This window comes from Astyanax mexicanus, chromosome 22 (genome assembly GCF_023375975.1).
Source record: "Astyanax mexicanus isolate ESR-SI-001 chromosome 22, AstMex3_surface, whole genome shotgun sequence".
Classification (NCBI taxonomy): domain Eukaryota; kingdom Metazoa; phylum Chordata; class Actinopteri; order Characiformes; family Acestrorhamphidae; genus Astyanax; species Astyanax mexicanus.
The window spans coordinates 34,328,755-34,355,128 of NC_064429.1; the positions used below are offsets into that span (position 1 = coordinate 34,328,755).

A 26,374-nucleotide genomic window follows, 5' to 3' on the forward strand; every position below is an offset into this window, starting at 1 on the left:
CCAGGTGAGAGAGAGTTGTGTGTGTGTGTGTGTGTGAGTGTATGAGAGTGTGTGTGAGTGTGTATGTATGTATGTGTGCGTGTGTGTGTGATTGAGTGAGTGTGAGTTGTCGCGCGACTGCAGGATGATGAAGGTGACGCTCGTGGCTGCTTGTTTGCTGCTGCTGTGGATCAGCGCGTGCGAAGCTAAACGAGTGAGTAACAGCGAGTAACAGTGAGTAACAGAGTAACAGTAATTAAGAGTGATTAAGAGTGAGGAGTGATACAGTGTTTCTACAACTTTAACAGAGTTGTGTTCGCTGCTGAACTACCTAGTTTGTTTGTGTGTGTGTGTGTGTGTGTGTGTGTGTGTGTGTGTGTGTGTGTGTGTGTGTGTGTGTGTGTAAACTCAACTTGTAAACTGCAGTTCAGGCTCGTGGTGTTCATGTGTGCAGAACGAAAAGCTGCCAGTAGTAAATATAGTAACTGTAGCTGCAGTAACAGTAATGTGGAAACTGCTGTGAAAGCATTAACGTAACAGTAGTAAATATAGTAACAATCTGCAGTAACAGTAGTGCTGTGAGGGCAGTTTATGTAACAATAGTAAATATTGTAACTGTAACTGCAGTAACAGCAAGAGTGGTAAGTGCTGTGAGTGCAGTAACTGTAACAGTAGTAAATATTGTAACTGTAACTGCAGTAACAGCAAGAGTGGTAAGTGCTGTAGGTGCAGTAACTGTAACAGTAGTAAATATTGTAACTGTAACTGCAGTAACAGCAAGAGTGGTAAGTGCTGTAGGTGCAGTAACTGTAACATTAATAAGTATAGTAACTGTAACTATAGTAACAGTAGTGTTGTAGGTGCAATAATTGTAACATTAGTAAATATAGTACCTGTAACTACAGCAACAGTAAGAAGTTCCGGTGTGGCTGGTTGCTGTTACTGTGTGTTGAGTGTTGTTGTTGATGAAGGGATTAGTGTGTATGAAAGGTGATTAGCAGATTCTCGAGAAGGTGCTGTTAATGGTGGGACCTGTCTGGCTGCCAGAACTGGCCATGCAGTCAGAACTGCTGTTTACCTGAGTTAACCCTGCCCTGCTGTTACTGCTGTTACTGCTGTTACCTGCTCAACATTACATACTACAAAACACCTATACTCTTATATATATATATATATATACATACCCACCCTTACAATATACACTCATCTATACTCATACTCGCCTGTACCTATGCTTATCCATACCTATATTCATCTGTACTTATTCCCACCTATACTTATACAACACATATACTCTTACATATCTATACCCATCTATACCTGTACCACCTATATTAATACTCACCTATACTCATACTCCTCTATTTCCATATCCATCTATACTCATACTCCTCTATTTCCATATCCATCTATACTCGTACTCCAAAAACAGTTTATGATGGTGACTCATACCCACCTATACTTATTTATCTATACCAGGGGTCACCAACCTTTTTGAACCTGAGAGCTACTTCTTGGGTACCAATTAATGCGAAGGGCTACCAGTTTGATACACACTCGTGAAATTACAAATTTTCTCAATTTACCTTTAATTATATGTTATTATTAATAATTAATGACATTTCTCTATGTGAAGACACAGATATCAATAGGCAACACTATTATTATAAATCTCTGCAAGTGTTTACATTTTATATTATATTTTAATATAATATTACATATTATATTACATTATATTGTATAATATATAAACTATAGGCTATCTCTAAGCTAATATTAATGTAATATAATCTAAAATTACATCAATGCAACTGTGATTAAAAAAAAAAAGAATAGCAACAAAAATGCTATTTTTAGACCAGGCCTGCGGGCTACTCATAAGGTCCTTGCGGGCTACCTGGTGCCCGCGGGCACCATGTTGGTGACCCCTGATCTATACTCATACCCACCTATACTCATACCCACCTTTAATAATGCTCACCTATACTAATGCTCACCTATATTAATACTCCTCGATTTCCATACCCACCTATACTCATACTCACGTTTACTTATACTCCTCTATTTTCATATCCATTTGTACTCGTTCTCCTTCATACCCATATTTATCTATACTCATGCTCTTACCTACTCATACTCATGTATCCATCTTGTTTATATACTGTCTGATTAAATCTGATGATTTACTGATATTTAGCACTGAATCGTCAGATTTAGACGACCTGGTTCTGAATGGGGTGAAAGGTGGAATTTTTACACTCAACAAAAGACCTTTACTGAGTTATCAGTGTGAGTGGCTGCATTCGCTCGGTGTTTGTATGTTTGTGTGTGTGTGTGTGTGTCTGTGTGTGTGTGTGGAGGTACCCATCTCACATTATTACGTGCCTGAAGAGACATGCTAAATGCTGCCTTTGTCCTCTTTTGTATTCAGTTGATTTTTTGGAACAAGCAGGAGAAATTTGCTCCGTCGCCTCTGAGGGGAAAAAGTTCCTGAAGCGAAACGTCATCAGAAATTCTATTCAGAGATTCAGGATTATCAGAATGACGCTCTCCTGCTATCAATAAGAGTTACTGTAGGGCCCATTTATACACATCTACACTCATACACATTCATCATCTATACTCATACATATCATTTACAGCCATCTATATTTATAGTCATCAATACTCATAGTCCTCCATACTTCTAGCATCTATACTTTCAGCCATCCATACTCCTAGTCCTCTTTACTCCTATCCATACATGCTCCTAGCCATCCATACTCCTAGCCATTCATACACCTAGCCCTCTATACTCCTAGCCCTCTATACTCCTAGCCCTCTATACTCCTAGCCCTCTATACTCCTAGCCATCTATACTACTTATAGGCCTCTATATTTCTAGCCATCCATACTCGTATCCCTCTTTACTCCTATTCCTCTATACTACTAGCCATCCATACTCATAGGCCTCCATATTTCTCGCCATCCATACTCTTATCCTTCTTTACTCCTATCCCTCTATACTACTAGCCATTCATACTCATAGGCCTCTATATTTCTAGGCATCCATACTCGTATCCCTCTTTACTCCTATTCCTGTATACTCTAAATTCGCTATAGTTGTAGCAATCTGTAATCATCTAGTCATCTAGACTTACAGTATATCCATTCATACCCATTGACATCTATTTCCATAAAATTATTAATTATTAAAAAAAAATTAGTCTATTTAGGTGAATAAAGGAAAATCCATCCATACTCTTAACCATCCATAATCCTAACCGTTCTTACTCATAGCCATCCAAATTCATAGCCATCCATAATCCTAACCATTCTTACTCATAGCCATCCATACTCATAGCCATCTACACTTATAGTCCTCATTACTCATATCCAACCATACTCCTAGCCATCCATACTCATAGCCATCCATATTCCTTGGTATCTATACTCATAGTCCTTTATACTCACTTCCCCTATACTCAAAGTCCCCTATACTCAAAGTCCTCTATACTCATAGTACTCTCCTATCCCTCCATACTACTAGCCATCCATAGTTCATACTCCTATCCCTCCATACTGCTAGCCAAACGTACTCATAGGCCTCTATATTTCTAGCCATTTATACTCGCATCCTTCTTTACTCCTATCCCTCTATACTACCAGCCATCCATTCTCATAGGTCTCCATATTTCTAGCCATCCATACTCGTATCCCTCTTTACTCCTATTCCTTTATACTCTAAATTCGCTATAGTTGTAGCAATCTGTAATCATCTAGTCATCTAGACTTACAGTATATCCATTGATACCCATTGGCATCTATTTCCATAAAATTATTAATTAATTAATAAATAAATTATTTGTCTATTTAGGTGAATAAAGGAGAATAAAAATTGCCCTGTGGTTGTTAAATGCCCTGGCGGTGTGTGTGTGTGTGTGCTTGTGTTGAAATGTTTCTGTGTAGAAATTATATGGAAAAGATAATGTATAGACTGAAATTAAGAAATATATTGTGATATTGAAATATATCGTCTGGCCCTACTGTTACCCCTCCGTCTGTGTGTGTGTGTGTGTGTGTGTGAGTGTGTGTGAACATTACTCTGAATTGTGCTGCTGTTGCTGCTGTGTTTTATGGTCTGTGTGAGGTTTAATTGAGTTGGCGCTGCTGGTGGAATCACATACCAAATCTGTGAATAATTTCTGTAAATGAGTCAGCAGCCTACCATTGATAGCGCCTTCTCACACACACAAACACACACCCACACACACACATACACAAACTAACTACACACACATGCTTTAAACACACCCCCAACCCGGACATACTCCATCGCGTGTGGGGAAATTGCACACCAAACTATGTTAATTGGTGCAAAACCACCCATGCAGACCTCAGAACTGCACTGGCCAGCAGAACACATATTTGGGAGCATTTGGGGATATAAAATTTCACATATCAGATAGATCACGTTTCCATCGCTTGTCACAGATCTGGGATAAAAACAGTGTGAATGCTTGAATAACTTCTCTAAACAGCTCTGTGGTCTGGGGAGGAAGCTGGGTTGAGGATTGTAATTTGCGGCTGTTATGTTTAATAATCGGGGATTTGGCTTTTCATGACACTGATTAAGCTGAACGTTTGACTAATTGATCCTTTCAAGGGAATTCTCTGCTTTAAAGGGGGAATTATTATGCAAAACTCACTTTTTTGCGTGCTTTTGTATTTGCACTTGGGTCTCTTTAACCCCTATAAACACTATAAACACTATAAACACCAACCAAAAAAAATCCAGCCATTCTTTTTCTGTGAATTATCTGAAAGAGTTTTGTGTTTTCTATGAGCCGTTTGTTTGGATGCTCTGCATAGAAACCTGCATAGAACCACCCTAGCTCCACCCCTCACCCATCAGAGCCCCACCCACATCTTCTGCTGGTTGAGAACCTCAGACAGTACATAGCAGGATTATCCAGCAGACTTCTTCTGAGGGAGGGATCTGTACCTACTGTCCGTGTTAGAGCCATAAATAAAATTTCATATGTTTTATTTGTTTATAAATATTTTGGTAATATTTCTGTTATTTCATGTAAGCAACCTTATTGTCAGTTTAATTGAACAGGAAATTTACTATGGGACTTTTATTTTGATAGTCTGCCAAAAAAAAGATGCTCTTGAGCTTGTAGAGCATTAGGTAGCATTACCTTTCTATAGTTATTGTAATGAAACTGTAAAAAGGGAATTTTGGATTTGCATTTTTCTTATATAAACCCCTTTTTTTGTTGAACTCACTGTTTCACACGTTCATTACTTTTCTGAGTGCTTTCTAAATCCTGAATGACAGAAAGATACTGGATCTGCTGCCATAACAGTCCTTGAGCAGATCAAAGATCTCTTTGATCATCTATCAAGTTATGTAGTCATCTTTGGGACTCCAGAGAACCACAATGAGAGCTATTATTATTCACTAATGGATAAAACATGAGAAACACTGGTGAACCTTCCCAGGAGTGCCCGGCCTACTAAAGTTACTCCAAAAGGGCATGGACAACTCATCCAGGAGGTCACAAAAGATCCCAGATGGAACCCAGAACACCATGTAAAGAACTGACTACTGATAGTAGGGGATGTAATTGTTGGGGTGGAGCTTTGAGCAGACCACTAATAGGAAGGCGTGTGTTTTTTATTTAGGGGGCGGGGCTTTAGAGAAACCACTGCTGGTAAGGGATGTAATTTATTAAGCCACTGTATGGAAGAGATGTAATTGGTCATCGGTAATTTGGAGCAACCACTAATGGTAAAGACTATAATTGTTAGGGGTGTGGCTTTGAGAGGAGCGTTAATTTGATTGGTGAAATTGTTTGGGGGTGTGGCTTTGGAGGAACCTATGATGGTAGGGTTTTTTTTAGTTGTTAGAGATGGTGCTTTAACAGAACTGCTGATAGATGCTGTACTCTAATTAAACTGTACATCTCTGAAGAAAATTAAGAGACCACTTCAGTTTCTGAATCAGTTTCTCTGATTTTGCTATTTATAGCTTTATGTTTGAGTGAAATGAACATTGTTGTTTTATTCTATAAACTACAGACAACATTTCTCCCAAATTCCAAATAGAAATATTGTCATTTAGAGCATTTATTTGCAGAAATCAGAAAGTGAGAAATGGCTGAAATAACAAAAAAGATGCAGGTTTTATATTCATAAAGTTTTAAGAGTTCAGAAATCAATATTTGGTGGAATAACCCTGGTTTTAATCACAGTTTTTATTCATTTTGGCATCATGTTCTCCTCCACCAGTCTTACACACTGCTTTTGGATGGCTCGTGATCATCCATCTTCCTCTTGATTATATTCCAGAGGTTTTAAATTTGATAAAATCAAGGAAAAACATCATCATTAAGTGGTCTCTTATATTTTTCCAGAGCTTTAAATATACTGTAAATATAGTTTACAGATAGTTTTACAGTGTAAGTGTAGACCTGACCTCTAAAACTCCCCATACATCTCCTGCGTCTGATCCTCAGAGCCCTAAAGCTTCAGGAAGTAGCTGCATTATCAGACTGTAATAACTGGGTCAGACTCAATTTCACCCACCGCTTTTGCTGCCTGCTTTATGAATACAGGCTATTATGGGATGACATTGTGAAAGGTAGTCTCTGAAACCCCCAGGAGTGTACTCTTCTCCTTATTGTGACTTTAAATGTGTCCTTCCGCTAAAATCCACTTGTTCTTGTTCTTTGTGAAATACAGTAGGTCTCTCTGAGCTGTTCATGATGCTGCACATGATGAAACTCTTCCTCAACCTCTTCCTCATTGTCTGCAGCAGCTAGTAAAAGAAAATATTCAGAACAAAAACGAGTCGATCAGGAAAAGCACCGTGAATTAGTATTCATGACCCCGCCCACCTCGACTCGGGCCGCCCACAGGCAGAGCTGTAGCCGGGCAGCGACACCATCTCGTCAGATAGCAGCTAAATAACAGCATGGCAGTTCATTCCTGTGTTATTTGTGCGAATATCACATCAGTGTTTATATGCTTTACCCAGTAATTCAGAGCTAAGAAACAAATGGTTAGAATTTGTCTACGGAGGAAAAACACCACCAGCCAGTTACAATCGAGATAGGTAGGTATATGTTTACATACAACAGTTTTGTTTATAGGCTATAGGTTTAAATAGGATCTCCGGTGGATTTTGCGGATTTTTACAAAGACTCTAAGACTAGGTCTCAGGGCATTATTACACATGTAGTAAAGTAACATATGACATTGAAAAGACTGTTATTAGTGTAACAAACCCCTTTACTCCTTACTAGTGTCACTTAATGCACCTTATGCATAAAAATAGACCAGAAAATAGACATTCACTGATAGTGCGCCTTATAGTCAGACAATATTTATTATGTTAGGCTTTATGTACAGCTTTTGTCTAAGATCACAGAGTCTTAAATTATAGTTGTAAACGATTGGCCAGTTTTAAGGCCAAGGAGGAGAAACTGGGTAAATCTTTTCCCCTGATTATTTACTGTGTGAAATATTCACTAGTGTGTTCACTACTGGGTCATCCCAGCCTCACACTGGCTTCCAGTTCACCAGAGTTTAGAGCAGAGCAGGCTCACTTTCCCCACCATAAACAGCCTGCACCGCTGCCCCCTTACAGAGGCCCAAAGCCTGTTTATGGGGGACTTGCAGGGGTGTGTGTGTGTGTGTGTGTGTGTGTGTGTATGTGTGTGAATGAGTAATGCCTCGGAGGCTGGAACTCTGCCTTCAAGTGGTGTCATCAGCTCATATAACATCTCTAAACCTGTTGTTGTGAAAAGTTACGGTGTCCACAAGAGAGGAAAAATAAGACAGAATAGAGAGAAAAGAAAGAAATAAAAAAGAGAGAGAGAGAGAGAAAGAAAGAGAGAGAGAGAGGCAGAACATTCCTGTTCTCTCATTTAATCCAGGCTGCCAGGAATTGTCCCAGTAAACGTTTCTGAGCAGGTGGTCTTGGATCACTTTCTCAAGCACATATTTGTTTTTATACAGTGTCAGAATGGAGGGTCACGCATGTATACATACATATATACATACATACATACATATATACAGCCACTTAAAAATAACGAGTTTCTTAGATTTTACCAAATTGAAAACCTCTGGAATATAATCAAGAGGAAGATGGATGATCACAAGCCATCAAACCACCAAACTGAACTGCTTGAATTTTTACACCAGGAGTAAAGCAGCATAAAGTTATCCAAAAGCAGTGTGTAAGACTGGTGGAGGAAAACATGATGCCAAGATGCATAAAAAAAAAACTGTGATTAAAAACCACCAGGGTTATTCCACCAAATATTGATTTCTGAACTCTTAAAACTTTATGAATATGAATTTGTTTTCTTTGCATTATTTGAGGTCTGAAAGTTCTGCATCTTTTTTTTGTTATTTCAGACATTTCTCATTTTCTGCAAATAAATGCTCTAAATTAAAATATTTTTATTAGGAATTTGGGAGAAATGTTGTCTGTAGTTTATAGAATAAAACAACAATGTTCATTTAACTCAAACATAAACCTATAAATAGCAAAATCAGAGAAACTGATTCAGAAACTGAAGTGGTTACTTTTGATATATATATATATATATATATATATATATATATATATATATATATATATATATATATATATATATATATATATATATATTTGCAGTAAATGAGACATGGTCAAAATCCTGTATATCTACAAAAAAAAGATAAAAAGAAAGACACGTTGAATGAGAAGAGGTGTATCCAAACTTTTGTACTGTAACTGTATAATTACTCAAAATGCAGTTAGTACCATGATCTGATTGGTAACATTTTGGCCAAAACGAAATCTGGGTAAATCAAATTTTCCCACATTTTCAACAAAAATATAAATTTCAAGCATTTATTTGCAAAAAATGTGAAACTTTGCAGTCCACAAATAATGCAAAGAAAAAGTTCATATTATTTAGAAACAACAATCTCCAGAAGAGTTCGGAAATCAATATTGGGTGCAATAATCCTGGTGGTTTTTAATCACAGTTTTTTTCATGCATCTTGGCATCATGTTCTCCTCCACCAGTCTTACACACTGCTTTTGGATAACTTTATGCTGCTTTACTCCTGGTGCAAAAATTCAAGCAGTTCAGTTTGGTTTGATGGCTCTGTTGTATCCCTTTTGGTTCACGTAGTGTTGCTACGTAGTTGCTAAGGTCTTCCAGGGACTTTATGTGGAGTTGCTAAGTGGATGCTATAGTGTTGCTTAGTGATTGCTGTGGTGTCCCAGGTTGTTGCTGTGGTGCTGCTGGGTGGTTTCTAAGGTCCTCCAGATGGTTGCTGTGGTTTCCCAGGTGGTTGCAAGGTTTCTATTGTATCTCAAGTTGTGTAGTAAGTAATGGTAATGGTAAATGATTTCTATGGTATCCCAGATGATTGCTAAGTTGTTACTCGATTGTTTGATTGTCAAGTGACCTACAAAAAGAATGGCAGATGGTAGTGATTGGCTGAAGTGCACGGAAAGAACAGTCTAAAACGGATCACCTTTGTATTTTCTTTGCTGGTACATTTATTTTTTTTGTCCACAGCACCCGAAAGGACAGCAGGGTGTTATATAAACCCGTCCCGCTCCGCTCTTCATTAAAGCGCTATTTCACCAAACACCCCAGCCTGCTTTTGTTTCTCTGAGGGAGGGAGAGGGGGAGAGGGGCATCTTTAGTCATTAGTGTGTGCCAGCGCTGCCCGGTGATGTAACCCAGCCGGGGTGTTTGGTGTTGTAAGAATGCCCCCATTTCCTACCCTGCACAGCGGCACCCACAGCCATTCATGTGTAGTCTACCATGCTCATCACGCCGTGCCAACCAGATCGCCCGATCCTATGGCAGAGCCACCGTGATGACCCAGTTCGGCTGTTCGGAGCGAGGGGGTGCATCTCCTACTAATGATATAGAAGAGAATGACGCTGTTCACAGGGGCCCTTTATCATGGAAAAAATAAAATAAAATTCCCTCAATTAATTAAGCTGATTTAATAGGGGTGGAGCTGAGTGGATATCAATTAGAAGGATACTGTAGGTCTGGCAGTGGCTGGTCGTGGTATAGCATCCAGGTGGTTGCCAGAATGTTGATGGGTGGTATCTAATTTTGGTTTATGTGGTGTTGCTATGTAGTTGCTAAGGTCTTCCAGGGACTTGCTGTGGTGTTACTTAGTGGTTAATATGGTATTTCTAGTGGTTTCTGTGGTGTTGCTAAGTGATCACTATGGTATTCCAGGTTGTTGCCAGAATTTTGAAGGGTGGTATCCAATTTGGTTCATGTGGTGTTGCTATGTAGTTGCTAAGGTCTTCCAGGGACTTGCTGTGGTGTTGCTTAGTGGTTCATATGGTATTTCTAGTGGTTTCTGTGGTGTTGCTAAGTGATCACTATGGTATTCCAGGTGGTTGCCAGAATGTTGATGGGTGGTATTCAATTTGGTTCATGTGGTGTTGCTATGTAGTTGCTAAGGTCTTCCAGGGACTTGCTGTGGTGTTGCTTAGTGGTTCATATGGTATTTCTAGTGGTTTCTCTGGTGTTTCTAAGTGATTGCTGTGGTATTCCAGGTGGTAGCCAGAATGTTGATGGGTGGTATCTAATTTGGTTCATGTGGTGTTGCTATGTAGTTGCTAAGGTCTTCCAGGGACTTGCTGTGGTGTTGCCTAGTGGTTGATATGGTATTTCTAGTGGTTGCTGTGGGGTTGCTAAGTGATTGCTGTGGTGTCCCAGGTGGTTGCTGTGATGTTGCTAAGTGATTGCTGTGGTGTCCCAGGTGGTTGCTGTGGTGTTGCTTAGTGGTTGATAAGGTATTTCTAGTGGTTCCTTTGGTGTTGCTAAGTGATCGCTATGGTATCCCAGGTGGTAGCCAGAATGTTGATGGGTGGTATCTAATTTGGTTCATGTGGTGTTGCTATGTAGTTGCTAAGGTCTTCCAGGGACTTGCTGTGGTGTTGCTTAGGGGTTGATTTAGTATTTCTAGTGATTTCTGTGGTGTCCCAGGTGGTTGCTGTGGTGTTGCTGGCTGCTTTTCCTTCACACTGTGAAGCTCCAGCTCATCCCAATTAAATCACCTCAAATCACCATCTCAGTTCATCAGGTTTAGATTAGGGGATTAATGTGGACGAATAAAAACACTTTTTTACTGTTTACTACAAAATTCTATATGCGTCCCTTAACTGTTTCACGTTTTCTTGTCTTTTAATATTAATCTATAATGTTGAAAATTAATTAATTAACCCTCCTATTATGTTCATTTGTCAGAAACAGCAATGATGTTCCCGGATCAATTTGACCTGGTGCATGTTTAATTATCCAAAAAATATCTGAAAAAAATCCTAATGAGCAGTGTGAATATTTCATTATTATCTCCTTTGCTGATTATTATCAGTATAGTCAATATTTAATACAGTGGTGTTCCTCCTTTATAACAGGTTCAATTGGGATAATTCACTCGTGAAATTTTTTTTCATGAAAAAAATCATGTTCAAACCTTTTTTTTTTTGTTTCACTATTTAATTACTTTTAAAAGACCAACATATAAAACAATAGTTTTACATAACAGTGAAATCTAACATTGCAATTTTTTTTTTTTTTTTTAGTTTTTGTAAATACTTTTAACTATTTTTAAATAAAATGGAAAACACTGAATTAAAATTCTCCGATTTGTGTCCGGTATGAATCACTTTTAAGGGGGTTATGGGAAATCTCGGGAAGTCCTGCTAAGGAATGGAGCGGCGCTGTCAGCTGGTAAAGAGAGAGAGAGAGAGAGAGAGAGAGAGTACTGAGGGTTAATGTGATACCTACAGCAGTAACTGCAGCACTGACACATGAACCGAGAGAGTTTGTGTGTGTGTGTGTGTGTGTGTGTGTGTGTGTGTGTGTGTGTGTGTGTGTGTGTGTGTGTGTGTGTGTGTTTGTGTGTGTTTGTGTGTGTTTGTGTGTGTGTGTGTGTGTGTGTGTGTGTGAGAGATGATTTCAGGTTTAAGAGAGAGAAAAAGAGCGGTAGAGAGAAAGAGAGTTTATTTATTATAAAATATATTATATATTTTTAACACACTCAGTATCTGTTTCTGTATTAGCCATAGCTCTATAGTTTGTGCCCATCACATTCTTATATTCATAAATTAGTACCTGTTATATTACCCATAGTTCACATTAACTCTCTGTACTGTTGTTTTGTTCTGTTATTTGTTTGTTGTTTGTTGTTTGTTTGTACTGAGCGGGTCAACCCGAGTAGGATGGGTTCCTTTGACTGAGTCTTGGTTCCTTCCAAGGTTTCTTCCTCTTAAAGGGAGTTTTTTGCTCCTTGCCACTGTGTCACCATAAAATTGGCATCTCTGTGGTGCTGCTCATAAGAGGCGTGGACCTGTTTTTCCTGTAAAGCGGCTTTGTGACAAGCTTTGTTGTAAAAAGCACTATATAAATAAATAAAATTGAAAATTGAATTGAATTATTTTTTTAATTGATCCTTATGATTTACTTTTATTTGTAAGATATGTTAATATATATATTTTTATATGTATTGTTATTTTTTACCTTTTTTCATGCTTTGGCAAAAGGTTTTAATTGCAATTAATTCCAATAAATCCATTCTTAAATTGAAATAAAAATGAGAGAGAGAGAGGGGTAAAGAGAGAGAGAGAGAGAGAGGGGTAAAGAGAGAGAGAGAGAGAGAGAGAGAGAGAGAGAGAGAGAGGGGTAAAGAGAGAGAGAGAGAGAGGGGTAAAGAGAGAGAGAGAGAGAGAGAGGTAAAGAGAGACAGAGAGAGAGAGAGAAAGGGCAGGAAAAGAGAGAGAGAGAGAGAGAGAGAGGTAAAGAGAGAGAAAGAGGTAGAGGGAGAAAGAGAGAGAGAGAGAAAGAGAGAGAGGGGTAAAGAGAGAGAGAGAGAGAAAGAGGTAGAGGGAGAAAGAGAGAGAGAGAGGGAGAGAGGGGTAGTTAGAGTGAGAGAGTGCTAGAGAGAGCAAAAGAGATAGTGAGAGAGATATAGGAGTAAGAGAGAGAGAGGGAGAGAGAGAGAGAGCTATTGAGCAATCCACTACAGCTTCAACAACAACCGACCCGAGGGGCGAGAAAAGGGTTTAAATGAACGACGGCGGCCAAAAGTCTGCTGGACACCCAGAGAGAGGCTTTAATTGGACCGTTTCCTTTTATTATAATTATATATAATTAATGTATACACAGTGCACAGTTTTCATCCATGGTCAGTGTAACATTTAGCAGTTTAATTTTCTGAAGGTTAATTGGAGATGAAGAAGAAATAGGTTTTCATTCAGTTTTTCAATTATTTCAATTATTATAGTTTTTCATTTCAGCCTTTCAAGAAAAATTAAAAGTTGAATGTTCTATCAATTTTCAGTTAAATGAATCCATTGTGTGAGAATAATTATCGCTTTTTGTTTTTTGTATGGTTACAATTTAGAAAAAGGGATTGAAAAAAAGTTGTTTGGGTGTCAATATCGAATTCTAGGTATCGTACCAGTATCGATATTTGGTTGCAATTTATAAAAAAGTATTGAAAAAAGTACTGTTTGGGTATCAATATCGAATTCTAGGTATCATACCAGTATCGATATTTGGTTGCAATTTATAAAAAAGTATTGAAAAAAGTACTGTTTGGGTATCGGTATCATATTCTGGGTATCGATATCGAATTCTGGTTATCGATATCGAATTCTAGGTGTCGTACCTGTATCTTTTTTGTTTGCAATTTAGAAAAAGGTATTGAAAAAAGTACTGTTTGGGTATCGGTATCGAATTCTAGGTATCGTACAAGTATCTGTATTTGGTTTTTATTTAGAAAAAGGTATTGAAAAAAGTACTGTTTGGGTATCAGTATTGGATTCTAGGTATCATACCAGTATCGATATTTGGTTGCAATTTATAAAAGGTATTGAAAAAAGTACTGTTTGGGTATCGATATCGAATTCTGGGTATTGATATCGAATTCTAGGTATCGTACAAGTATCTGTATTTGGTTGTAATTTAGAAAAAGGTATTGAAAAAGTACTGTTTGGGTATCAGTATTGGATTCTAGGTATCGTACCAGTATCTGTATTTGGTTTTTATTTAGAAAAAGGTATTGAAAAAAGTACTGTTTGGGTATCAGTATTGGATTCAAGGTATCGTACCAGTATCGATATTTGGTTGCAATTTATAAAAAGGTATTGAAAAAAGTACTGTTTGGGTATCAGTATCGAATTCTAGGTATCGTACCAGTATCTGTATTTGGTTTTTATTTAGAAAAAGGTATTGAAAAAAGTACTGTTTGGGTATCAGTATTGGATTCAAGGTATCGTACCAGTATCGATATTTGGTTGCAATTTATAAAAAGGTATTGAAAAAAGTACTGTTTGGGTATCAATATCGAATTCTAGGTATCATACCAGTATCGATATTTGGTTGCAATTTAGAAAAAGGTATTGAAAAAAGTACTGTTTGGGTATTGGTATCGAATTCAAGGTATCGTACCAGTATCGATATTTGGTTGCAATTTAGAAAAAGGTATTAAAAAAAGTACTGTTTGGGTATCAATATCATATTCTAGGTATCATACCAGCATCAGTATTTGGTTGCAATTTAGAAAAAAGTATTGAAAAAAGTTGTTTGGGTGTCAATATCGAATTCTAGGTATGATACCAGTATCAGAATTTGGTTGCAATTTATAAAAAGGTAATGAAAAAAGTACTGTTTGGGTATTGGTTTCGAATTCAAGGTATCGTACCAGTATCGATATTTGGTTGCAATTTATAAAAAGGTATTGAAAAAAGTACTGTTTCGGTATCGGTATCGAATTCTAGGTGTCGTACCAGTATCTTTTTTTGTTTGCAATTTAGAAAAAGGTATTGAAAAAAAGCACTGTTTGGGTATCAATATCGAATTCTGGGTATCGATATCGAATTCAAGGTATCGTACCAGTATCAGTATTTGGTTGCATTTCTTTCTTTCTCTCTTCTCTCTGCAGTAACTGTAATAAGGGGAGGTATTGAGTTCAGACAGTCTTTGAGCGATGTTTCGGAGGTGATCTGCTTTTTATCCCTTCAATCCTGAATAAAAAGCTCGTCTCAGTTTTTGCCACTTGTAGCAGATAGTCTGAGGAATGTCTTTAAGTCATAGATGATGGAGTGCAGATGGAGGAGCTCGATTTGTTTTTCTCGGTTTGGAGAGCGTTCCCTTCCCCTCTTTGTCTCCGTCTCTTTCTCAGTAGCTTTGCGGTTTCATTCCAGGTTGCTGGAGTTGCTCGGGGCGAGGCTTGTTACCTGTCTGGTTGTGTTTGGGTCTCGCAGGGCTGTCCAGAACCCAGGCCAAAAAGGAAACCCAATAAACAAGAAGGCCCCTGCGAAGGTCTGCTCGGGGAGCGTTCCTCGCCTCCGTTCCCATCTGCCTCCAATTATCTCCACGTCCCCTCCATCCTCCACACCTGGGAAATATTACAGGCCGTGCGTTTGAAGAAATACCTCCCCACGGTTAGCCGAGCAGACGCAGCGGCCGGCTCTGGTGCACGCTGGCCCGAGCAGGAGGGTTGAATAGTTCAGGTTTGGGAGCGGCAGGGCGAAGATAATAATGCGAACATCAATAAGAGAGCAGTACTGATTGTTCTGCCCAGCCTTAATTTCTTTAATGCCGTCTGCCGGCGTTTTGGGTGAATTCACACCGATGCTGATCTGAGAAACGGGTCGTTTCCTTTCCTTTTCTCGCTCGAAGAAACAGCTGCTGACGTTAATGTATGTTAACGTTGCGATAAATGAACTGAACCTGAGAAAAGTTAACTTTAAACACTTAAAATCTAGTCCAGTTTATATGATGTAGACTTTATGATCCTTTAATTAAGATCACTAGGTGTTGCACTGGAGCACCAGCAATTTGGCTTCAAAAGTCTCCAACATGGCCAAAATTTCTTATTAGGGCTACAACGATTAGTCAGTATATAATTTTTTTCCCCCATTTTCTGCGCAATTTAGAAGGCCAATTACTCAACCCACTCATTAGGACTACTATCACTAGTGATGCCCCAACACACCAGGAGGGTGAAGACTAGCACACGCCTCCTTCGATACATGTGAAGTCAGACTCCGCCTCTTTTTGAACTGCTGCTGATGCTTTATTGCCTAGTATCATCACAGAGCACTCAGAAGAAAGCACGGCGAATCAGTTCTGATACATCAGCTCACAGACGCAGCCTTGTGCTGATCAACATCACCCTTTAAAGTCATGAGGGGAAAGAGTGCCTTCTACTGTACCCACCCAGAAAGAGCGAGGCCAGTTGTGCTCTCTCAGGGCTCCGGCAGCTGATGGTAAGCTGCATGAACAGGATTTGAACCGCAATCTTCTGAACGTTTAGTCAATATAATCGTTTATAATACAATGCCGATTATAAAAATTTGTTGACTAGCACTACACAAATTACCGTGGACAAAAACACAATGATATAGACAGGTAACATTCAATTCAGCCTAATGAGAATTTAGTTCACGAAAACATAAACCTTAAACAAAATCTTGTTCTTCCTTGAAAAAAGAGTATCCAGCGGAACTTACTGCTTGAATATCACAAACAGTAACTAAGATCTGGTCTGGGTTCTTTGTTCCAAGAGTCGCCACAACTTGTCTCCTCTTTTCTTTGTCTTTTCTCAGGTGTATTTTGAATGTGGAGCCAAGGTGGACGTGGTGGATGTGCAGGGCCTTGTTCTGTCCCCTGGTTTCCCCTATAACTACTCCTCTAACACCCACTGTGTCTGGCAGTTCTTCGTTCCCGCTGGTCACCAACTTACCATGGAGATGTTTGATTTTGACGTTTTTGAGAGTCAGAACAGTCCTGGAAGAAACCCCACCTCGTCTACATTACTTCTGGAAGAGGAGGAGGAAGAAGGTGAAGAACATTTTAGCCCATCGATGGGCGAATTGCTTTCCAAAGCTAGCTTAGCCGCAACTCGCATTGTGGCAAAGGAACCGCAGCGGTCCGTGCAGAATCGAGAGGTCAAACAGGTAGTCGTCCAAGAGGAGTCCAATAAGATGGAGATGGCTAAAGTGTCCAACTCGGCCAAACGTTCCTATGAGTCCCCTTTGCCCATGCCTCCAGATCCTCCACCGCCTTCTCAACCGTTGTCTGGACCTCAACCACCTGGAGACAAGGCCCAGAACTCTGTGTCTCCTCAGGCTTCCAGATCCGCCATTGAAGCCAAAGGCAGAATGACCAATGTTCTTCCTGCTACTCCTACAGCCACCGGCAGTGAAGAAGACACAAGCCCTGAAACCCAACAGCCAGTGATGGACTCTTGCCCTCACGATGTCCTCTACATTTCGGACCTGACCACCTTCTCCTCGCGCTTCTGTGGCTCCAACCGTCCGTCCAGCAGTCAGCTGGTTTTTGGTTCGGACTCCGAGATGGTGGAGGTGATCATGGAGCTGATCACAACCACCCACTGGGGCCGGGGGTTCGTCCTACTCTTCCGCTACCACAACCCCACCCAGCTGGCTACAACCGGAGGACAGAGGTCACTGGTGTCCTCCAGCGGCACAGTGGACGTGATGCTGGCTGTCGTTAGTGGAGCTGCTTTCTTCACCGTGGTCCTCGCCAGCGTTCTCGGCATGATTTTGAGGTAAGAGTCTATCTTCTGCCCTTGCTTTACGTCCAGTGCATCAGTTGGATTCAAACCTCTGGTGTTCAAACAGAACAACAAATGTATTACATGAGAATATAATAGCAACCACCAAAGAGCCACTTAGCCACATAATAGCAACTACCTAATAACACCATAACAACCACCCAGGATGTGATTGTAACATAGAAACTTCATAGCAACAAGAACAGCACAGCAACCACCTGAGATTCCAAAGTTACCACCTAGCCACCATTAAGCAACACCATAGCAAACACCTAACCACCTAGGATACTAAGCAATCACTTGCCAAAACCAAAGCAACCACTAACAAATACCAGATCAACCACCTGAAATTACATTAACCACCAAGCAACCAACTAGCCACCACTTAGACACTTAAGAGCAGCCACTAAGGGATTTCACATCAACCACCAGGAATGCCATTGTAACCACCTAGCCACCAGTTTGCAAGCTTAATAGCAAACATGTAGCAACCACTTATCAACACCTTAGCAACTACTGTGTAACATCATAGCATCCACCCGGGTTGCCATTGTAACCACTTAGCAGTTTCATAGCAATAGGAATACCACAGCAACCTCCAGGGTTTCCAAAGTAAACACCTAGCCACCATTTAGCAACACCATAGCAACAATCTAACCACCTGGGATACTAATCAATCACTTGCCAAATCCATAGCAACCAGTATAGAATACCAGAAACCACCCGGGATGCCAGTTAAACTTAGCAACTTCATAGCTGTAGGAAAACCACAGCAACCCCCTGGGATGTCATATTAACCATCTAACCACCACTTAAAAACACCATAGCTAGCAAAAAGCCACCATGTAGCAGCACTATAGCAAGAGTCTAGCCACCTGGGATGCCAAATTTACCAACTAGCTACCACTTAGAATGTTCAGAGCAACCACTAAGGGATTCCACATCATCCACCAGGGATGCCATTGTAACCACCTAACCACCACCTCACAAGCTTCATAGCAACAACATCGCAACCACTTATAAATACCAAAGCAGCTACCTAGTAACTACCTAGGATTTCACATCAACCACCTAGGATGCCATTGTAACCACCTAACAACTCCATAGCAACAGCATAGCAAAATTCACTTCCCAAAACCATAGCAAACACTAAGGAATGCCAGATCAACCACCTGGGATGTCATATTAACCACCTAACCACCACTTAGCAACGTCATATAAACCACCAAGCAACCACTTAGCAGCCCTATGGTAACCATCTAACCACCTGGGGTACCATAGTTACCAACTAGCCACCACTTTACAAGCTTAATAGCAACCATATAGCAACCACTTGTCAACATCATAGCAACTACCTAGTAACTACCTAGGATTCCACATCAACCACCTAGGATGCGATTATAACCACTTAGCAACTTCATAGCAATAGCATAGCAAAGTTCACTTGCCAAAACCATAGCAACCACTAAGGGATGCCAGAACAACCACCTGGTATGTTATATTAATCACCTAACAACCACCAAGCAACCACTTAGCAGCCCTATCTAACCATCTAACCACCTGGGCTACCATAGTTACCAACTAGCCACCACTTTGCAAACTTTATTGCAACTGCCTAGTAACTACTTAGCAAAACCACATCAACCACCTAGCAGCCACTCAGCAAAGCCATAGCAGCAGCTACTATGCTAGCTATGTGTGGTAGTGGTGTTTCGTTCAGGTAATTCACACTTATCCTCATTATCGCTGAATTTTTGTGCATTATCACCAGGCCGTCAGCTGACCTCACCACAACACCTCCAGTCCTCTCTTTAGTGTGTGTTTGTTCAGCTGGACCGGGTCTTTTGTTGTAGGTAAATTAAGATCATCTTTCTTCTCCCTCGGCGGCGGCACTTTGATCCGACGCCCCGCTGTTCATACCTGAGCGTGTTGAAGGAGCCGCCGCTGGCAGGAAATCTAGGCCACAAAAGAGGAAAAACAGCCTCATAATAGAGAGAAGCAGAGAGAGATGATGCTCTGCTTTAGTGGATCCGGCTCTCAGACGTGTGAAAGAGATTCTGCAGGTTCTGTATTGTCAGGCTGTAGTCGGGTTGTTGGGCCTGTAATCAGACTGTAAGTGGATCTGATTAGAATGTGTTTAATCCCTGGATTAGTCAGATCACTTATACCTGCATCACCTTCACCTCCAGACCCGTTTCACCCACTGCAGTTCTGACCTAAAATTACACAAACCCAGATATATTAATGAGTGAAATGTGTACATTGTGTTTGTCTGTCTGTCTACCTGTTTTTCTATTTGTCTGTCTGTCACTATCTGTCGATCTGTATATCTTTCTGTCTATCTATCTACCTGTTTGTATATGTCTGTCTAAGAGTCTGTCAGTTTATCTGTAAGTCTGCTTGTCTACCTGTCCATCTGCAAGTCTGTCTGTCTGACTCATCCATCCATCCATCCATCCATCCATCCATCCATCCACTTGTCTGTATATCTGTCTGTCTACCTAGCTAGCTGGTTGTCTGTCTGTATAAGAATCTGTTTATATGTCTGTCTCCTTCTTAACTCCCGGTTTAAGTGTCTGTCTGTCTGTTTATCTGTCTGTTTGTCTGTCTGTCTGTCTTAACCTATACATCTGTATATCTTTCTGTCTATCTATCCACTAGTCTGTCTAAGAATCTGTCTGTATTGCTGTATGCTTATCTGTCTAGCACTCTGTATAAGCATCTATCTGTCTGTCTGTCTATCTGTCTGTCTGTCTGTCTGTCTGTCTATCTATCTATCTATCTATCTATCTATCTATCTATCTATCTATCTGTCTATCTGTCTGTCTGTCTGTCTGTCTGTCTGTCTGTCTGTCTGTCTGTCTCTGTATACCTGTCTGTCTATCTATCTCTGTATACCTGTCTGTCTATCCATCTGTATATATTTTTGTCTTATGTTATCTATCTATTAGGGGTGGGCAATATTATATCGTATACAATATATCGTGACACAGAAATATCATGATATTAAAAATCCATATTGTGATAAAAGGGCTGTTCTGTATTAAAAGTAGTCTATTATTTACTGTGAAGCTTTAATTGTATTTATTGTATAATTGTTTTAGTTTGCAGTTTATATTCATGCACTAAATATTCTGCAATATTTTTTGCTGCATTATATTATTTTATGCTATATTATTTATTTTGCCACATTATGATTATACTGTTATACTATTATACTACATTCCTGAAATTAATTAATTATTTTAGTTTTCCTATATCGCCAAGTATATCGTTATCGCAAAAATACCCTGAAATATCGTGATATTATTTTAGACCCATATCGCCCACCCCTACTGTCTATATCTGTATACCTGTCTTTCTGTCTGTCTGGGTGTCTCTCTGTCTCCCTCAGTGTGTTTCTATCAGGGGTTTCTGAGGGTGTCTGAGGGTTTATAGGAGGTTCTGAGGGTATTATCTATCAAGTGTGTATGACTGCCAGTCCAAATCTCCGTAATGTGTCCACCTATCTGTCTGTGTATCTGTTTCTTGCTATATTTTGTGTATGTTTGACTGTCTCTCTGTCTGTCTGTCTGTCTGTCTGTCTACCTACTTACATACATACAAACAAACATACATACATACAAACATACATATATACATCTGATACTTTGTCTGTCTCTCTCTATTTGTCTATTTTTTTTGTCTGTCTACCTTTCTATACCTGTCTTTCTGTCTGGCTAGCTGTCTCTCTGTCTCTCTTTCAGACAAATCACAATCGCATTGCTTGTGTCTGTCTGTCTACCTACCTGTCTGCCTGTTTATCTGTCTCTATCTTTCCATCTGTATACTTTTCTATCCATTCATCCGCCTGTCTGTATATCTGTCTGTCTAAGAGTCTGTTTATATGTCTGTCTGCTTATCTGTGTAGCTTTCGGTGTAAGTGTCTGCCTGTGTATCTGTAAGTCTGCCTGTCTACCTGTCCATCTGCCAGTTTGTCTGGTTGTCTGTCTGTCTTTATCCATCCATCCAATCTCTCTGAAATATGTCTATCTATCTGTCTCTGTACCTGTTTGGTGCTGTATTTTGTGTATGTCTGTCTCTTTGTCTGTCTACCTACCTACATACATACATACCTGTTTATAAATTTGGATATTTGATGCTTTGTCTGTCTCTCTCTATTTTTCTTGTTTTTCTGTCTGGCTACCTTTCTATATCTGTATACCCGTCTTTCTGTCTGGCTAGCTGTCTCTCTCAGTGTGTTGAGTACGAGGTCAGAGGGTCTCTGAGGGTTTATGGGGGGTTTATAGGAGGTTCTGAGGGTATTATTGTTGTGATTAGTGCTGAATCTCTGCAGATTCTCAGTATGTGTGTTTATGGGGGGAGGTTTCAGGCTGGTCTTTCTGTAAATGAAAGTATAATTATGAGGAACAGGGTGAACGTTAGACGGCAGGGGGGCGTCTCGCTGGTGTGGATTAGACCCGGTGTTCTGGGTTTAACTGTACCTGTGGGAGCTGCTCTGCTCTAGAACCGGGTTCAGGCGGTTCTGTGAACCAATGGAGAAGCAGTGTGGAGCTGAGGAACCTGACCCGGTTCTGCTGTTACTTTCTCCACAGACCCAAACTGTGTGCTAAAGGATCCGACTCCACGCCCTCTATCAACTCTGAGGTAAACAGTGACCTGTCTGTCTGTCCTTCAGTCCACCCACCCAAGAGTCATCCATTTATTAGTTTATCCCCCATCCTTTAGCCCACCCATTCATCCATCAGTTCATCCGCCCATTCATAAACCCACTAATCTAACCACCTAGTCCATCCACTCACCCATCCGTCAAACCTTCCTTCATTCTGTCCACCCACCCAACAGCCCCTCTACTTACCCATCTATCCATCTATCACACCAATATCACAGCATCCACCTGGGATTCCAAAGAAACCACCTAACAACCTGAGATACTAAGCAATCAATTGCCAAAACCATAGCAACCACTAAGGAATACCAGATCAACCTCCTGGGATATCATATTAATAAGAGCCACCACTTAGAATCCATACACTCATCCATTAGCCCACCTACTCACCCATCCATTCATCTATTAATCCATCCACCCACCCAAAGGTCATCCATCCATTAGTTTATTCTTCAATCCATCCATCCATCCACCAAAAAGGCATCCATCTATAGTGTCATAACCAATCCATGCACCACTTAGAATCCATACACTCGTCCATTAGCCCACCTACTCACCCAGCCATCCATCCACTCATCCATCCATCAGTTCATCCACCAATCCACCCAAGAGTCTATCCATTCCATCTTTTCGTTAGCACACATACAGTAGTCAATTATACAGCCGTACCTCAACCCACCCACTCATCCACCAATCTGTCCTTTCACCAATCTATCCATACTTCTTTGTCCATCCATCCATCCATCCATCCAACTGTCTCCCTACATGTCTAATGTCTCTCAGTTTGTCCATCTGGAGTAGTTAAAGGAAGGTATGATAAGTACTCATGCAGTAATACAGTGAATAGAGTTATCAGTAGATAACTGTTGCAATGTGTTGCAGGTTCCAGAGGGGGCGCCAAACTCGGGAGCTGATGGCAGTGAACTGCAGCTTGTGACTCCAAACCATACCGAGCAACAGCTGGTCCCTGAAAACGACCCCAGCGTCACTCTACATCACACAGGTATGGTGTTTATTAGGTGATTATAAGGTATTAGGCCTGTTCAAAAACTTTAAAAGTTTAACAGCAATTGAAGCACAAGAACTGGTAGTATCATGGCTTGAGGCTATGTTAGTAGTTGATCAGTGTATTATGACATGTGTCATGTCATTGTGATTCACTGGAAAACAGTAACCAGTCTTAGATTTACCAAGCTTAGAGGCTACTAGAGTCTATTAGAGTTTATTCTAACTGTTAAACTTGGTGGTGGTAGCATCATGTTTTGGGTTTGGGCTGCTTTGCTGCCTCAAGTGCATTACAGATTGCCACTACTCATAGATGGATGGATATATGGGATATTCTGGATTGTTTAAGGAAGTAAAATTACCTAATAAGACTGGAACTACTAAGCTGAAGAGCTTTTCGATTGGAGTTGCTGTTCCTGATTTTTTCTGGGAAATGTAATTCATCTGTGGTGCTTCTGCTGAACTTTTTCTTCAGATAAATGAGTCTGTTCTTGGTTCTGATTCTTTCTGAAGTTCTAGTTAAATCCTGTTTCGTAGAAAATGACTCTAAATGGGTTGCAGTTCGTTTGAGCAGAGCTATGCACGCCGCAGCGGGAAGTGAGATTTAATGATTATTGATAAACTGCTTGGAATACTTGGCCCGGCTCTTCTGTAATCTAATATGAATAGAAACATTATGGTCTGTCCTCAACAATCCACTTCCTGTCATTCCAGCGCTGAGTGCTGGCGGTGTCACAGTTATTAACACAGGAATGCCTGAACTGTTGGCTTATTACAGCCTGGATGCACCACTTTAATCAGATCATCCACTAAAGATCTGAACTATAGGGAGAAAAGTATTGTTGGAGTAACTGTTTCTACTCTCCAGAGAAGGCTTTCTGCTAGATTGTATTAGGAGCATTGCTGGGAGGATCCTACCATCCAACCTCATTATATCTCATCCAACTCCCCAACTTAACCCAACTCAACACCTCCAACAGTATTGGAAGGAGCTCCATTGGTTTAGTGCTTTAGTCTGCACTGTAAGCTCAATGAAGGCAGTCTGAGATGCTTGGTTTGGGAAAGCAGATTGGTCCTACCAATTTGAATGAGCATACTCTGGTTTTGATATTGATGCCATTGTTATTGATTGAAATTGATTTAGACCAGGGGTGTCCAAACTATGGCCCGCGGGCCATTTGCGGCCCGTTTCCTTTTTTGGAGCGGCCCGCGAGGTATTTTAGAAATAGAATGAAAGTTGGCCCGCTGTTAAGCAGGTTTTTATAATGTGAGATTCAAAGTTTGAACGCTAGGTGTCAGAAACGGGCCAAAGAGTCTAAAAGCGGAGAGAGTGCACATTTCTAGCACAGAAAAACGGGCCAAAGAGTCTAAAAGCGTAGAGAGTGCGCATTTCTAGCACAGAAAAACGGGCCAAAGAGTCTAAAAGTTGCCGTAATTAAGGAGTTTAATATTAAGAGACATCATGAAATTAAACATCAATTTGAAAAATCTTAGTTTACACAACACTGTCAAAGATAGATAAAGATAATAAGTCAAGTAAAATGGTGTGTAAATGAAAGTAATCAGGAAAATGTATTATTTAAAGTGGTATATTTCATTATTTGTTTTATTACAGAGTCTGTGGCCCGTGACTTCAAATATATTTCTCCTTCTGGCCCCCAACAAAAAAAGTTTTATTCTTGATTTTAGCGTTTTAGCGCATTTCTTAGGATGCTTGAATTTAAGTGCGCAAATAAGCAAAGCGATTCCAAAAAATGTGCATTATTACAAACTGTATCAGTAAGAAATTAACACGATTAGCATAAGCCACTAACCACGCTAAGCGCTAGCTCCTTAACCCCTTTAGAGGTGAATCCTTTTGGGCTGTAACTTCTTAGCTGCTAACTGTGCTAAGTGCTAGTTCTTTTGCCATCCAGAAGTGAGTAGTTATATCTGTAGTCTGCTTGTTCACCGTGTTAAAACAAGCTACGTGAGACGAACCGCTAGCTAATATCGCCCTGGCTTACAGGAACACTCAGGTTTCCTCAGTGTAGCATTGTCAGGCGCTAATGCTAATACTGCTGCACCCAGCCTTAGTTTAAATGTGGAAATCTAAGCTTACTGTAAATAAATGGAAGCGCTTTACTCACCCAAATAAACAGTTTTCAGGAGAGAAATCTGTGTAGATTAACACCCAGCACTTGTTTAACTTTAAAAGAAAATGTAAAATATATTTTTTAAGGAATACAGTTTTGTTTACTTAGCTTAGGTTTACAGACTATCACAAATGCAAATGTGGTAGAATAAGGTGTTTAGTCTAATAGGGATTAAACCTCATTGGTTGGGACAGATACAGTATAAATGACGATGGCTGGATAATGCTTTGAGCGTAGAGTGAACCGTGGACTGAAACAATGATTGAAGTGGGAGTTTAATTTTTCTTCAAGAGAGTAATTTCTCACAGTGAATGAATGACTGGATGTTGTAGTAGTGGTGGAATGGACTTAGAGCAGATTTTTGTGAATGAGATTCTGGAGGCTTGACAACTTATCAGCTCAAAACTCCAAACTCTGAAATCTAAAATCTCTGGCTGATTACCAGCTTCACCTCAGACTCAGGCTGTTTCCGGTGCTTTCAGTTAATAAGTGTATACAAGCATGAAAACCGTGGTTCTTTTCCCTGCCTCTTTTTCTTAGAAGAGACGAGAGACAGAGCAAGACTGGCCTAGTCAATTGGTAGATCCGTCCCCTTCTCCCAGACCAAGCGTGTGTCTCAGACTGCCTTCACTGAGTTTACAGCACAAATAGCATTTTTTTACCTTTTTTCACTTCGTCCAGTGTGTAATTAATGTCCTAACAGTAAAAGTACAGTCCATGTGTTTTATCACCAAACTAAGTTTCCGATATAATGAAATATATGTTTCCAATAAAGTGGCCACTGAACAGAGGCCAAAGTGTTGCCCCGCCTTCTTGTGATATAGCAGAAAATGCTCTATGTGTTTCTAATAAAGTGACCACTGAGTGTAGCTACAAGAATAGAATGGTTGAAATATGTGTTTCCAATAAAGTGGTCACTGAGCAGATGCCAGAGTGTTGCCCCGCCTTCTTGTGATATAGCAGAAAATAC

General features: G+C 40.1%; 1 protein-coding gene across 1 annotated transcript in view; it reads left to right on the plus strand.

Annotated features, from left to right (window-relative positions):
* The window catches only part of si:dkey-112e17.1 (uncharacterized), a 36,774-nt gene continuing 10,400 nt past the window's right edge, over positions 1-26,374 (plus strand). The window contains exons 1-4 of the mRNA XM_022664732.2: positions 1-193; positions 16,625-17,589; positions 22,191-22,242; positions 23,147-23,267. Coding sequence (XP_022520453.2) covers positions 125-193; positions 16,625-17,589; positions 22,191-22,242; positions 23,147-23,267 — 1,207 coding nt within the window. The 5' untranslated portion in view covers positions 1-124. The remainder of the gene's footprint in view (positions 194-16,624; positions 17,590-22,190; positions 22,243-23,146; positions 23,268-26,374) is intronic.